At 37.0% G+C, this 14,991-nt stretch overlaps 1 protein-coding gene across 1 annotated transcript in view; it reads right to left on the bottom strand.

Annotated features, from left to right (window-relative positions):
* Positions 1–5,937: 5,937 nt before the first annotated feature.
* The window catches only part of Stam (signal transducing adaptor molecule), a 60,353-nt gene continuing 51,299 nt past the window's right edge, over positions 5,938–14,991 (bottom strand). The window contains exons 13-14 of the mRNA XM_027405250.2: positions 14,794–14,969; positions 5,938–9,694 (exon numbers count right to left, since the gene is read on the bottom strand). Of these exons, the coding sequence (XP_027261051.1) occupies positions 9,418–9,694; positions 14,794–14,969 (453 nt within the window). The 3' untranslated portion in view covers positions 5,938–9,417. The remainder of the gene's footprint in view (positions 9,695–14,793; positions 14,970–14,991) is intronic.

The raw sequence follows: 14,991 nt of genomic DNA on the forward strand, positions 1-14,991 counted from the left end.
ATCCAAGATGCTGTCTATAATTCTTACCCATTACTTAAACAGATAAAGGACATTTTCCTAAATTAGAAAACAGTGGTAATGAGCCACCACTTCTGGCCTTACACGACCTTTAGAGTTTTGATATTGTATTTGCTTAAAAACACAAGTTTGCTCCCGGAAGCAGACACATGGAGGAATAGTATGAACAAAATGTAAATTTGTATTTGCTTATGCATGACTTCATCTAAGAGAAAAGCAAGGTGAAATGTGGGAAACCACGCCATCATTGGAATACACAAAACACACATGCAAACATACTTTAAACCATCAGCAGGCACCTCAGCTGCAGTGTTTAGTCACACTTCTTATTTCAGCTGACTTCTCGCACAGCTTCACATAGACCACAACTGTAACCCTTGCTATGCCCACTTTCAAGGGCACGCTTCTGCTCTTTGCTGAAGTAAAGTGCCATATTTATTGTCACGCTCACAAAATTCCATGTGAGCCATTTAACATATGTACACTGTTGGGGTTTTATCAAGTTCCCATATTTACTCATTGATGAAGTTTTTGAATGTTGTGTTTCTAGCCTAAATTCCCCCATATATCCGGAGGCATTTTTTTTTTATTGCATACTTTTTCCCAGAACAGAGATTTTTAGGACACAATGTATGAATTATAGTAGGACTTACTGTATCATCAGCAGCTCAACACAACTGTAAGAGTCAAAAGTCAATCTACAAAATCCCACTGCTGGGAAGTTCCACTGTTTCTCCTCAGTTGGTTGTAAGCACTCTGGAGAACAGTGTACATTTCTCAAAAGACAGCTCTTGGAATTAATAGGAAGAAACTAAGGAGTTATAAATAGCACTTGATTTGTAAGTCACAAATTAGTAAATAAAGGGAATTTTTAGAAATAACACTTTAAGAAGACACCAAATATAGTAATTAGATCAAACTATTCAACTTTGAGTGATGTGTGACTTAGTGAAGAATGGGCATGAGCACTAGCCATCATTTTAACCCTCAGATGTTTACTTCTGACAAATCTATTCACACCCATCTCTCAAACACAGCTTCCTTTACTCATCCCCATCTCCTTGTCATCTTTTGGAGGGTTTGGTTTTTCAAACAATTTTCTTAGCCATTTACATAAAATAAACATTTAGCATGAACTATTTAATCAGTCTAAAATTTCCCACATACAGAATAGACAGAACCAAGTTTCAATATTCTTCAGAATGTTTTTAAAGATTGTATTTTTGTGTGTTCCAAATGTACAAGTCAGTGTACATCACTATAAACTCTGGATGAACATCAGAAACAAAATTTGCTCCCATCATGCAATTAAGTTTGAGAAAATTAATATATAAAAGACATGTATAAAAGTAACTCTGTAGTCTTCCATTTTATCTACCCTCAGCCAACAGTGAAACTTGGAACTACTGCCTAGCAAGGGCTGTCTGTTCTAGACAGGTCCCCTGCTTCGAAGCATATAAAGCTAACGAAGAGAATCCAGACTCCTCTCTCCATTTTAACTAATATTTGTCAATAACACATATAAAAGATGGCCCTGACATTTGTTTTGATGTTAAAATATCTCACCAAGTTCTATTAGAATATGAGTTGTTTTTAAAGGAAAGAAAAAAGCAAATGTGAAGTCAGTATTTACTGTGGCAGACACATATTCTGCCATTGAAGGAATAAACCTGAGTATTCCATTCATTCTGGACTACTTCTGAAAGAATTCATAATGAGACAGGAAAAAAGAAACATAAAAGCAAAGAAAGAAAAATGAAAACAGTTGGCCAGACATGGTGGCACACTAGGGATGATGAGGCATGAGTTCAAGGGCAGCCAGGTTTACAAGACTCAAAAAACAAACAAACCCACTTCTTCCCCAAATCATCTGCTTACCAAGAGGAAATAAATGTTTATTTTGTGCTTGAAGGAAGCCATTATATCTTCACTGAACTCCATTATGACAGAAAATAATTTGAAATTCTTAAATAGCAAAAAGTTATCTAATCTAGAATCAAGCAGAAAAAATAAACATACATTATCCTTGGAATAATTTTTATGTGGCGTAAAAAGTTTTTTTTAAAAAAATTAAAATGGCATGAACATAGAAGGGGAACTACCAGGGGAACAGTGGGAGTAGGCAGGTAATGGAGAATGAAGATGATCAAAGTACAAACATTCAAGTATGAAAATGTCACAACAAAACCCTCAGGATTCTGTATGATTATTGTGTGAAACAAAAATAAAAAGTTCATGAAAATAAACCTAATAGCCAACATTAAATTTTGCACTGGTAACTTCAGACTAAATAGTATATAGTGGCATTTTTCTAGACTAGTTATTTAGAAGATGCTGACCTTGTGCCTCATCTGAAATGTTTTCAATGAGTTAAGTAGCATCAAGGATAGAAACTACAATGTCACAGTATAAAGAGTTTCTGACAGTTGTGAAGCTTGGACTATCTGAGGGTCCCCTGGCAGTAGGACCAGGAACTAACCCTGGTACATGAGCTAGCTTGTTGGAGCCCAATCCCTATTTTGGGATGTCGTGCTCAGCCTTAATGCATGGGAAAGGGGCTTGGTCCTGCCCCAACTTAATGTGCCAGGCTTTATTGACTCCTTATGAGAACCTGTACCCATGAGAAGAAGTGGACTGGGACGGGAAGGAGAGTGGGGAGGGAGAACTGTGGTTGGAATGCAAAGCGAAACCTAAAAATAAATTATATATAAAGAGTATCTGAATTTGCTTGCCAACCAAAAGACCTGAAGGAGGTAAGGAGGCACAGCACCACCTCCATTTTGTTTGAGGACCAAGAATACTACACCACACACTAGAACACCCATAACAATAAAATCTCAATCTTATGCTACCTTTCTTCTTTGGTTTAAGTATACAAATGCTCTATGCCTGAGCTCTGCAATGATTATTATGATGATTACAACCAGCCCAGAACCAATAGAACAGAAAGGGCTACTACGAAAAGAAAGACCTTCTTCAGAGAGTCTACGTTCCGGCAGGAAATCTATGGAAAAGGCTCGCTGGCTTGTGGAGAGCATCAGTATCACCAAAGGATGTTCAGAAAGCAAGTTTCCACAGCTATGCTAGAAATATGCAACTCCAGTATCACTGTACCCAGCCCAATCCCACACTCTCCTCATCTAAGTTAACATAGGTTAACTTAACATAATGAAAAAGTTACTCAAGCCAAATGGCTGGATAGTTTAGACAGAAGTAGGAGAGAGGAAGCAGAGACTGATTCTGTAGGTACACAAGAACTGTAAATTCCAAATAAGAAGGCAGGTCTTGGAGGAATCACAAAGCTGCCCAAGATCCTTTATTGACCAAGAACTTTGTTCTGAGAAATGCATCTCTGTTAAAAGTATAGTCCTCTGAATTTCTATGGCAAAAACTGAAATGTCACTTAATAGAAGAATGGATGTGTGTATATATATTTATGATATATGACATATATACATATACACACATAAATATATCTACTTCTCATTATTTCCAATGCAAAATACTATCACCACCATCAAGCACTTCCTTTGTAAGAAATCTTTATGACAACTATAACACATTTACAATGAAAGTTAATGCCACTATTTTACCTTGTGCAATCTATCCATTTATATGAAATTGTTATCATGAAGCTTCTTAAAAGCGAATTTATCTGTATCTTTGTTTACTTTTTCAGCCAGTTTTAGCAACTCCTTTGAACATGTGTTCATTAGTTTTTCAGTAATTTTGGTTTTGAGAAAAAATCTTATGTATGCTTTTCATTTATTTATTTATTGTTTTGTTTTGTTTTGTTTTTTTCAAGACAGGCTTTCTCTGTGTAGCTTTGGAGCCTATCCTGGCACTCGCTCTGTAGACCAGGCTGGCCTCGAACTCACAAAGATCCGCCTGCTCTGCCTTCCGAGTGCTGGGATTAACGACATGCACCACCAATGCCCGGCTATGTATGCTTCTTTTTGTCTTATGTATATTTTATATAAATTTTTCATCTGAGATCTGACCTATCTAGCAGATATTCTATACTGTGAATTTAACCAAAACCTTCTCAACTGTCATGTTTGTCTTTAAGATACACAACGTTTATAATGAACACATACATCCTTTCAAGAAATAATAGTTTTAGTTTTTTAATCCATTAACCAACTGAAGCAGAACTTTATTTATTTATTTATTTATTTATTTATTTATTTACTATGTATACAGTGTTCTGTCTGGATGTATACCTGCACGCCAAAAGAGGGCACCAGATCTCATTACAGATGGTTGTGAGCCACCATGTGGTTGCTGGGAACTGAACTCAGGACCTCTGGAAGAGCAGCCAGTGCTCTTAACCCCTGAGCCATCTCTCCAGCCCACTAAGTCGAACTTAATCCTTGAATCCTAACAATCTAATGGTGTTCATTATTGCATCTTGCATGTGTTTATAACTTCACTATGCTTCCCTCAACCTGATTCCGATTTGGTAACCAACTGATGGAAATTAGCAATTCTGATTTTTAAAAAAGAATTTCCTTGCCCTTTCAACATCAGTGGTATTGACACTAGGTTAAGGAAAAATCTTTTACATGCCAACCAAATGCATATTATCTGAAAACAGTCCTTATATAGTATAGCACTTATGAAATTACCTCAAAGCTATCCAGCCTGGGTCTAATGGGTGTGTAAATCTAGCTACTGTTTTCAGCATAATTTTCTTCACCTCTCTGAATACTACTGAAAATGAAAACAAAGCCGCAGCATCCTCCTCTGGCCTCAAGGACCTAAGCAAGGTCAGTTATACACAGCAAACAGAAACTAAGGTTAACCACGGTCATTTATTTATATGTGCAGTTTCTGAAATAAGCATAAAAAACTTGTTTCACTACTTTCTTGCACATGCATGTGTGGTCTCTGTGTAGACTGTGCACACTGGTGTATGTAGATGTACCTATGCACACTCAGGGAAGCCAGAGGACATCAGGTGCACTCCCCTACCACTCACTGCCATATTGCCTTAAGACCAGGACTCACACTGAAACTGGAGCTAAGCTGGCAACCAGCAAGTCCTAGCAACACTACTGATGCCACTTCTCACATACAGGGTACATGGAAACATGACATCTAGTTCTTTATGTGCATTCTGGGGATTTGAACTCAGTTCCTCAAGCTTGTGTGGTAAATATTCTTACCTGCTGAGGCAACTCCCAGTCTGTAGTTTCAGCACTTCTATGTACAAGTCATGTGGGCTGTGATTATATATCTTTTAGAAATAAGAGTCACTTTAATGAGAATGATTTTCAGATTTGGGTGGTGTATGTGTGCATAAAAATATATTTGATAGTGAAAGTATAAAACCCAATATGAAGCTCTACAGTTTCCACTCTAAATGTTTATTTTAACTGTATAGAAGTTAATCTGGTTTGTGGTCTTTTGGTATGGGTAACCTTGGTGTGTGTTTTTTATTTACAATGCTTTTTTATAAATAAAGTATGAAAATTAAATAATAAAAATTTCCATCGGACATAAACAAATCAAGTTAAAGAACACTACAAAGAAACAAAAAATTTAGAATGTGGGTGATTCTATTGACATGGTGTGTGTGGATCTTAAAAAGTTAGTATGGGACTACAGAAAAATGACAATGGGGATTAATTTAGATTCATAACAGAATGAAGGGACATTATATAGGTGGCATATATTCCTAGAATGGGTCCTAGATTTAAGGATAAGTAATATATATTTACATTTATACATACATAGACACACACACACACACACACACACACACACACACACACATATATGACAGTTTAAAGGGTATTTAATGGCAATAACATCTTAAGAATCACTGTCAGTTTTCTTGAACATGACAGTGGTTTAGATTATATGGGAGGCTGTTCTTACAGGAAACATAAAGTAGTAATGCATCCAACTTCTATCTGTAGCATGTTTACTCATTTAATAAAGTAGGTGCACATATATACACATGTACATCCATGTAAAAATACACATGTATATAAATATATACAAGGACATAAAGCAAAAGTGAATCTAGAAGAATATTTGGGTAGTCAATGCTTTCCTCTTTCCATCTCTGGTGAAGTCTCTCTGTAGGATTGAAACTTTTCTGTGCAGACAGCTGGTAGACAGAGCACCAAGCAAAACATGAGCCAATTTAGTAGTTTCTACTCACCTTCAAAGTTGAAAGATAACTGAAAACACCACCTTAGTCAGTTCCTTCTACATATTCTTCTTTCTTTCTTTGTTTTTTTTTCAAGGTAGGGTTTCTCTGTGTAGCTTTGGAGCCTATCCTGGCACTCACTCTGTAGACCAGACTGGCCTCGAACTCAGAGACTATATATTCTTTATACTAAGGATACAACCAGTTATGAACCCCCAAGAAACCAAAGAAACAAAAATTAAAAAGCTAACAAAAATCTTTGGGAAAAAAATGAATCAAATTCTTTGGGAAAAAATAAATCACAACTTTAAACTTAAGTTTTGTTATTAACATAAAAAGGATCAACAGGAAGCTATTATTATTATAACTGGTAAGCAAAAAGAGGTAACAGGTAAGAAAAAACAATGATTTTAATGTTTATTGCCCAAAAAGTTGACCAATTATACCAATAAACCTCATATTAGGAAATAATTTCTACAATTTGTTGGAGTTGCACAGTTTATTATGCAGGGCATTAACCTAACACAAACTTAAGCACTGGACAAAGGATATTTTCAAGTTTAATGAGACAGATGTCACACATGAAAGTCCTCTATATTAGAAATGAATGATGCTGATTTATTGAGCACTTTTAAGTATTAAAAGCAAAGAGGAAGAAAAAAATGTTTCAGAAGTAATTAGGAAGAAGGGCATCTCTGGGCATGTATTAGAAAAATGCCCCTCCCCAAGTAGGGGGTGACAGGTAACAATGACAGAAGATCAAAGGGTCAGGAAAGTCAATAAAATCGTATTAGCACATAGCATAAACCACACCTAGTAATTTCAGGGTACCGACACATTATCACATCCAATTATGCTTGGGGACTGCAGGATAGAAAAAACTGCACTTTGCCTTGTTTAGTTGTCATTTTAAAAGAAACATTCCTCAAACTTAAAAAAGGAATAAACCAAATATTCCTTCATAGACATTTACTCTACAGATAAACTTGATTTGTAGTTACTCTACTTCATCAAAAATATGGACAGCTTGTCAATTAAAATTGCTTTTTGTTGTTGTTGCTGTTTGGTTTTTGGGACAGGGTCTCATTATGTAGCCTGGCTGGCCAGGAACTCACTATGTAGATCAGGCTGGCCTCTGCCTCACATAGATGCACCTGCCCCTGCCTCATGAGTGCTGAGGTTAATCAATCACACACAGCAAAGAATTTCTTTAAGTGCAACTTGTGTAGGGTTTAAAATAAAACTATTTGTGCTCCCAATTAGCCCCATCTTCTACCCTGATCATGCCACTTGAAGGATGAAAGACCAGTGCTTCATTTTCACTGGAACTTTTCTACCAAACTTGGATGCTTAACAAGTAAAGTCACTTAGAATCAATGTCAATCACTCATTTAACTCTTTATACATTCTAATACATAATAAAAAATATATATGCATTGTAAAATTGGCAACTTTTTGTTCATTTCACCACTGATGAACTTACAGGTAAGAAGCATACTAAAAAATATTTTGTTGATATTTTAACATGAAGGTATCAAAAATTAAAATGGAATACAGTTGTAAACAGGAAGTGATTAAAATGAAAATTCAATATAACTCAGAGTAAAGTATTTCACTTAAACCATATTTAATTGGAACAAAAGATTATAATCTAACTGTTAGCAAGGTTTTATTAAAAAATATTTAAACTATGACATGTAAATTAAAATTTTAACTTTACTACTTGATGGAGACATACTTTAAATGCAAGCAAACTTAAGGGTGAAAAGGGGCTTTAAATATGAATCTGAAAAGTAATCACCTTTAAGAGTATCTGCCAAAGATGAAGTAACTTTTAAAAAGGAAACAGACAACTCCTGGAAATGCAAATGCAATTTGCATTCACAGGAGGAAAATTTAGGTCTATTGGTTAAACATGTTACCCAAATTTTAGGCTGTTTAAATACTGCTATAGTACAACCAGGGAAATTATAAATATGTATGACTAAATTGTCAGTGGAAAACCTTTTTGTATGGATTAAAATAATTCATTAAAATACTCCTAAATAAGAAGCAAAAATAGTTCCAATGGAACTACAAATGAGACAGAGTCAGACAGAGAAGAAAAAATTTAAAAACTCCAGTTTGAAACTTAACAATAAATAAACTATTAAAATCAGGAATATAAATTACTTTCAAACACCTACTTATAGCCATTTTAATGAGCATTGAAAGATACAATGTGTCAAAGACATTTAAAAAAAACTTTTGGGGTAAGACAAGTGAATCAAATTTTGTTTATATTTTAAAAATTACAAGAGACTCTGAAAATGTAGTGTTAGTTCCTTTTTTTTCCAGTTGAAAAGTTTCTATGCATTGCCTCTATCTTTGGTGTCACTGCTACTAATTAAACACAGTATACAGCTTTACAACCTAATGACCACCTTCAACTAGAGAAAAGGAAATCAACATTTCTTCTTTAAAAGTAAGATAGATATAAAGACTAATTTTTGTCTCATGGTCCACAATACCTGGAGCATAATGCCAAAATACAAAAGTTTAAAGGGAACATTATTCTACTCTAACTGCACCAAAAAAATGTGGCTACTGTATGCTGGTGTGATGACAGCCAGTAGTGGGTAGGAACTACAAAAAGACATGATATACGTAGATTTTGCTCACAATTAGTAACACAAGGTTCAATTTAATGTGACACAACAGGACAACAATGCCTTCGGGTCAATGTGCTACAACTTGGTTCTCTTGCAGCTTCAAAGATAGTGTACTTATCTTAATTTACACAAAACATTAGCAAACATGGTAGTTGTTCATGATTAAAATAAAACAGCAATGCAAATTAATTTAACACAGTGTTAAATATATTCACATGATCACCATTGTAATTCAAATGGTCACTAATGAAGTTACATTTCGATATATGTACATAACATTTGCCACAGCAGTTTTTGAACTTTTGAGTGTTGCAGACCAGGTAATTTCACAAGACAATCATCTTGTAACAATTCTTCATATTATGAAAGGAAATAAATGTTGTAAGTAGTTTCATTCCTCTGGGGGAGGGGCAGACCTCTAAAGAGTCAGTGCAAATCGAAAACAGTTCTACCCTCTTGAGTATTTGAACTTGTTGACCAAGACAGATTCCTATAAGCTGAGGAAAACAAATCTTAAGATGTTAATGAATCTCCTACCATTGTCAATGGCATTTAGCAGAAACATGCCACCAAGAGGAACATCGGGTCCTATAGCAGAGCCTTCTGAGAATATGCTTGCTGTGGCTGAGGTGGCTGTTGGGTGCCTCCTGCTTGAGGCAGGGATGATGATGTTAAAGTATAGCTTGGCACCTGGGACATATTAGGTCCTGCATTCTGGTATATGGTGACATCAGCAGGCACAGGTACAGCAGCAGGTATAGGTACAGGTACAGGAACAGGTACAGCAGCGGCAGCAGCAGCAGCAGAACTATATATTGAAGCTTGACTGGGATAGGAGTTGCCTTGAACAGAACTAACCATTGCACTGTGGAGAGAGGAAAACACTGAATTAGCTAAACTAAATAATAAATTGTACACCTATTCAGATACGAACAGGAAAACTATTAAACATCCATTTACATTCATTTGATATTTTATTAAATATACACAAAGTGTCAAACACTGCTATTTACTCAATGGGATGCTACCAAGGAAGGAAAAATAAGTGTCTACTACCATAGAGCTTACATTTTGTTAAGAAAAACAAGACTGTTAATAAATATATTATGTCAATGGTTACAATCACAGTGAAGAGACACAGAGCATGGCAAATAGTACCAGAAGTAATGGGACAAAGAATTCTCGTTTATGTAGCATGATAGAAGGCCTTTCAGATAAGGCTTCATGCAAGGAAACCCGAGGAACCATTATCAGCAGTCTATAAAAACGCACACATTAGGCTAAGAAAAAGAAGTCTTTGAGGTTTTAGACTTCGGCATATTCAAGGAATAGAAAGGAGTCCAAGGCAATTGTAACAGAGTGAACAAAAAGAAAAAGTGGTATAAGACATAAAGTGACAGTTAAGAGAGGAGAGCAAGAAAAGAGATACCTTAACAGAGGGAGCCACTATAAGTTTAAAGAGAAATCTGGCACTAGGGAAATGTCCAGAGATCCCCAAGGATGATCCCACCTAAGAATCTGAGCAATATTGGAGAGGCTACCTTAAATACCCTTTCCCAATAATGAGATCGATGACTACCTTAAATGCTATCCTAGACCCTTCATCAAGTAGCTGATGGAAGCAGATGCAAACACCCACAGCTAAGCACTGAGCCATACTCCTGAAATCCAGTTGTACAGAGGGAGGGATGATGAGCAAAGGGGTCAAGACCATACTGGAGAAACCCACAGAAACAGTGGACCTGACCAAGTGAGAGCACATGGACCCCAGTCGTAAAGCTGGGAAACCAGCATTGGACTGAACAAAGCCCTCTGAATGTGGGTGCCAGTTAAGAGGCCTGGGCAGTCTATGGGACCTCTGACGGCGAAACCAGTGTTTATCCTTAGCGCACAAATGTACTTTGGGAGTCCATTCCCCAAGGAGGGATACTCTCTCCACCCAAATACACAGAGGAGGGTCTAGGCCCTCCCCCAAATGATGTGACAGACTCTGATAATTTCCCCCATGGAAGGCCTCACCCTTCTTGGGGATTGGATGGGGGTGTTAGTGGGGGGGCACGGGAGGATGGGAGGGAGAGGGAACTGGGATTGATATGTAAAATATGATTGTTTCTAAACTAAATAAAAAACTAAATGTTTAAAAAAAAGAGGAGAGGCTGCAAAAGATTGATTCAGTGAGTACCTTAAAAGCCACAGGGCTAGGCTTGTGAGTAAAGTGAAATACACACTTGTTGGATTTTGAGGAGAAAGGTAATGAGATATGACTTGTATTTTGACAGGCTCACATGGGAACAAGAACAGATGTGAGAGCTGGCAGATGCCCAGAGACATAGTAGAGACACAAGAGAAGGGTCACACCCTACTCTGAAGAAAGTGCCATTGAAATCTGATAATACACCAAGTAGTCTAGAATGTTTGGTTTTATAACTGATAAAAATAACCGCAATGGCAACTTACTAAAAGGAGAAAACTACACATGGGACTACAGTTGACTAGAACAAGAGAAGCAAGAAAAAGAATGGTTTTGGACACCATAAGTGAGATGCCTAGAAGACAAGAAAACAATGCATGTTGATCTGGAGTTCCAAGGGAGAGGAATCAAAACAGACACTAAGATAGTTCTCATTTTGAGGGCCCTTAGGAAATGACCGAACAGAACAGAGCAGTCCATACAATGAGCCCCAGACTTCTTGATGTCAGGAATATAAAGGTGCATTTGGCAAGGGCAAATGAGGAGCCATAAACAAAAAGGAAAAACAAGTGACAATGGACTGAAACACATTAGAAAAAGGGAAGGGAATGAATTGCAAAGCAGGGTAGCAGACTTGTGAAATGACCACAGGATCTGGCAATATGGACATCAACAGTACCTTGACAAAATAGTTTCAATGGACTAGTGGCACGTAAGCATGATCATCTCTATTTCCCTAAAAGTACAGCATTAAGATCTTAGCACAGCAACTACCAGCACATCTACCAGCTACCTGTGACTGTATCTGTTCAGATGTGTATTTATGTCCTTATGGGCCTGACCTTACATGCAGTGGAACATTAGTTTTGCCTCTGAAGGATCACCTGTGCATTTAACAGGTGTGTTCTGTAGGGTATCTCCTTTAAATGTTTGCCCCTCTTGGCCTGGCTCCTATCTGTTCTCTAGTTAGTTCTTAGCTTGGCTTCATTTTCTCTAGGATATTTTGCTTTCTGTTGTCTCTATCTGCTGCTCCTGGGTGCCATCAGAACCTACTTGTATATCTGTCATTGTTTCCTCTGGTAGCTGCCATTTTTATGTGCCTACTATAAAACTATGGCAGCTTTAAGAGCTAGAACTGAGTTTCTTTCAACCTTTTAACAGCTATCTATGTGGGACATAATTTTATACCATGATCTCAGTGAGTATGTAGTATTTAAATGTTAAAGTGTTAATGATGACAATATCGAATACTAGATTAAGATAGAGGTGGGTTGCTGTTTTTCAATTCCTTGAAAGAGTATCATAAAGATGCTAAAGTAATGTAGTTGAATATAATCTATACATGTATAAAAACAAATGTGTACTTATGAGGAGAAATAAGGCTACTGCTAGTAGAGCAAATGAAGGATTAACAACAAAAAACCCAAAATAGAAGAAAAAGGCAGGGCCCAAGGTGAGTCAGACTGAGTTTTCCAGGCCGTAAGGATCTTTACTGATTGACAGGCAGGTTTTCCTAGTCCTTTTGAACACACATCTAGGAGGCTATTTCTTTTTCTTTTTTTTTAATCTTATATACATATATGCACAACCACACACATACACACACATTATCATACATCCCTCTTTCCTCCCTCCAGCCCCTCCCATGTACCCTACTCTCAATTTGATAGCTTTTATTTGTCTGATTGTTACATATATATGTGTGTGTACCATTATATGTATGCACAAATACAACCTGCTGAGTCCATTTTTGTTTGTATGTATAGAGTTTCGGAGCAGACAACTTTGCACTGGAGAACTAATAAGGGAATGCACAAGAGGCCGTTTCTTATTCCTTCACACACTGTTTCTGTTTTAGTTTTAGAATTAAAAGCTTTTCAGACATCTGTCCCCATAAGCCATTTGGAAGGTGCTCATTTAGGAGGTGTACTCATGCAGGTTCCAAAAGCTACCTATAGTGGAGTCAGTATTTTGAGAGGAGAGTAAGTGATGAAGTCACCATAGCTGTGGATCTATTTATCAATTATTTTATCTATTAAACAGATATTTAGAATCTAATAAGATGAGGTACGAACTGGTGGTAGAACACTTGCCTAAATATATAAAGCCATAGCTTTGATCCCCAGCACTGTGAAGAATATGTGTGGCTGGAGAAGTGGAGCACAGACAAAAACAATTTCTTTAAAGTGATTGACTTGAGGTTCTTTCAATGTGAAATGGGGTAGTCAAGAAAGGTCTCACTGCAAGAAGAGAATCTTTGATATAGGTATGTACTTCCAAAGTCAGAAAAAAAAATGGTAAGTTAAAAAAATGATAAAAAGATGGAAATAATACAAAGAAATTAACTTTAAAAAATCCATTCCACAGAAAAGCATTCAATAATATTAGCTCCTTAAAATGACTGATTAAATTCAACAAACCTGGAAATACTTATGAAGAAAAGCAAAATCAATCAAAAATGAAAAAGAAAACTTAGTGAACATATGCTAAATACTGCCTAAACAAATGATTCAGTTTCGTTTTAAGATACTGTCTAGTTGTAGGAAATATATAAAATATGCAATTTATTTTGCAACAAATTAGAAATATAGGTATGTACCCAATGCATTAAGGTGCCTCAAGCTTTGAGGAAGTTTTTCAAGAAAATCGATCCAAATAGTATCTTCCCAAGAAGTAAAAACTGTAAAGATGTTCCATAACCAAAACCAACAAAAATATGGCAGTATGCCATGCAATGGCACCTGTGGCGGGAGGGAACATATAGGAAGGGTAAAAAGCCTGGAATGTACTGGAGCATATTGTTAGTACTGAGTTACTAGGGAATTAAAAGTGGATGGCAGGATCACAGAGAGAGATATACACCTGGAGAAAATGATGAAGACTGCAGAAACTCATCTTTAGGTATAATTGAGCAGACTGATTCATAATGGACAAAAATCTGTGCAGCCATGATGATTAGGGAAGAAATTGTTAGTATCCAAGTGTAACCATGACATTAATGGGAAAGATTTTGGAGATTAGTAAATAATTACATATTAGTTGTCATGATAAACAGGCAATACAGAGGAGAAATGAGAAGTTTGTGTGAACTGCAGACTTTAGCCTTGGCTACCAGGTAGACAGTGGAACTGTGAACCAAGATGAGGAGTATAACATAAAGGGAGACTAGTATTTATAGGACATTTAGTGTGCCCAGAGCATATTAATGCTACACACACTCCCATTATCACTCCAAATGCAGGTAAAGTGATAATCTCTGGAGCCAGTTTTGGATCTTAGCTAAGTGAGACCTTAGTCCACAATCAGTTTCCCATCAACAAAATGGAGGTGCAATGTAAGTCAGTCAGTATGTGTTAGACATAAAGCATGGCCCTGGATCCACACCACAGCCCGTGACTTTCAGGCTTCATTACCTTCCTTAAAGTCACTAAACAAAACGTAACTTTTTAAAAGTTCACACACTCTTTGTGGATGGATGCTGCAACAGTGAGATACATTCAGGAGCCATTTGCAGACACTTCTGCTTTCTGGAAAGTTTGCCTGTGCTACCAAGAAACACTGTGCTAGTAGTGAACTCTTAAAAAGTCTAGCCTTCTTAATTCAAGGAACGAATTAGGCTGGGTTCTTCCAAAACCTACTCTACACTAAAGATGGGGCAATCTGAACAACAACGCCCACCTCCAGCTTTTTCTTATTCAGGGTTCTGCTTATAGACCACTGCAACAAATTAGAGAATGTTAACATTAGCCCCAAATAACCAATAAGGAAGTTACTTTGGGTAAGAAGCCTGGGTCTGCTGACTAGGGAGAGCGGAGTTTGCAGAGGGTGGAACTGCTCCTTGGCTGATGGAAGACAGCTGCTCTGGGGGCAGACTGTAGCTCTGGAGATGGCTCATCTGTGCACTCCCTGTAACCAAGTAGGTACCACTTTGAGCAGGTCCTGGATATACCTACAAAAGGTGACAGGGAAAC

This window comes from Cricetulus griseus, chromosome 3, assembly GCF_003668045.3.
Source record: "Cricetulus griseus strain 17A/GY chromosome 3, alternate assembly CriGri-PICRH-1.0, whole genome shotgun sequence".
In the NCBI taxonomy this organism is placed as follows: domain Eukaryota; kingdom Metazoa; phylum Chordata; class Mammalia; order Rodentia; family Cricetidae; genus Cricetulus; species Cricetulus griseus.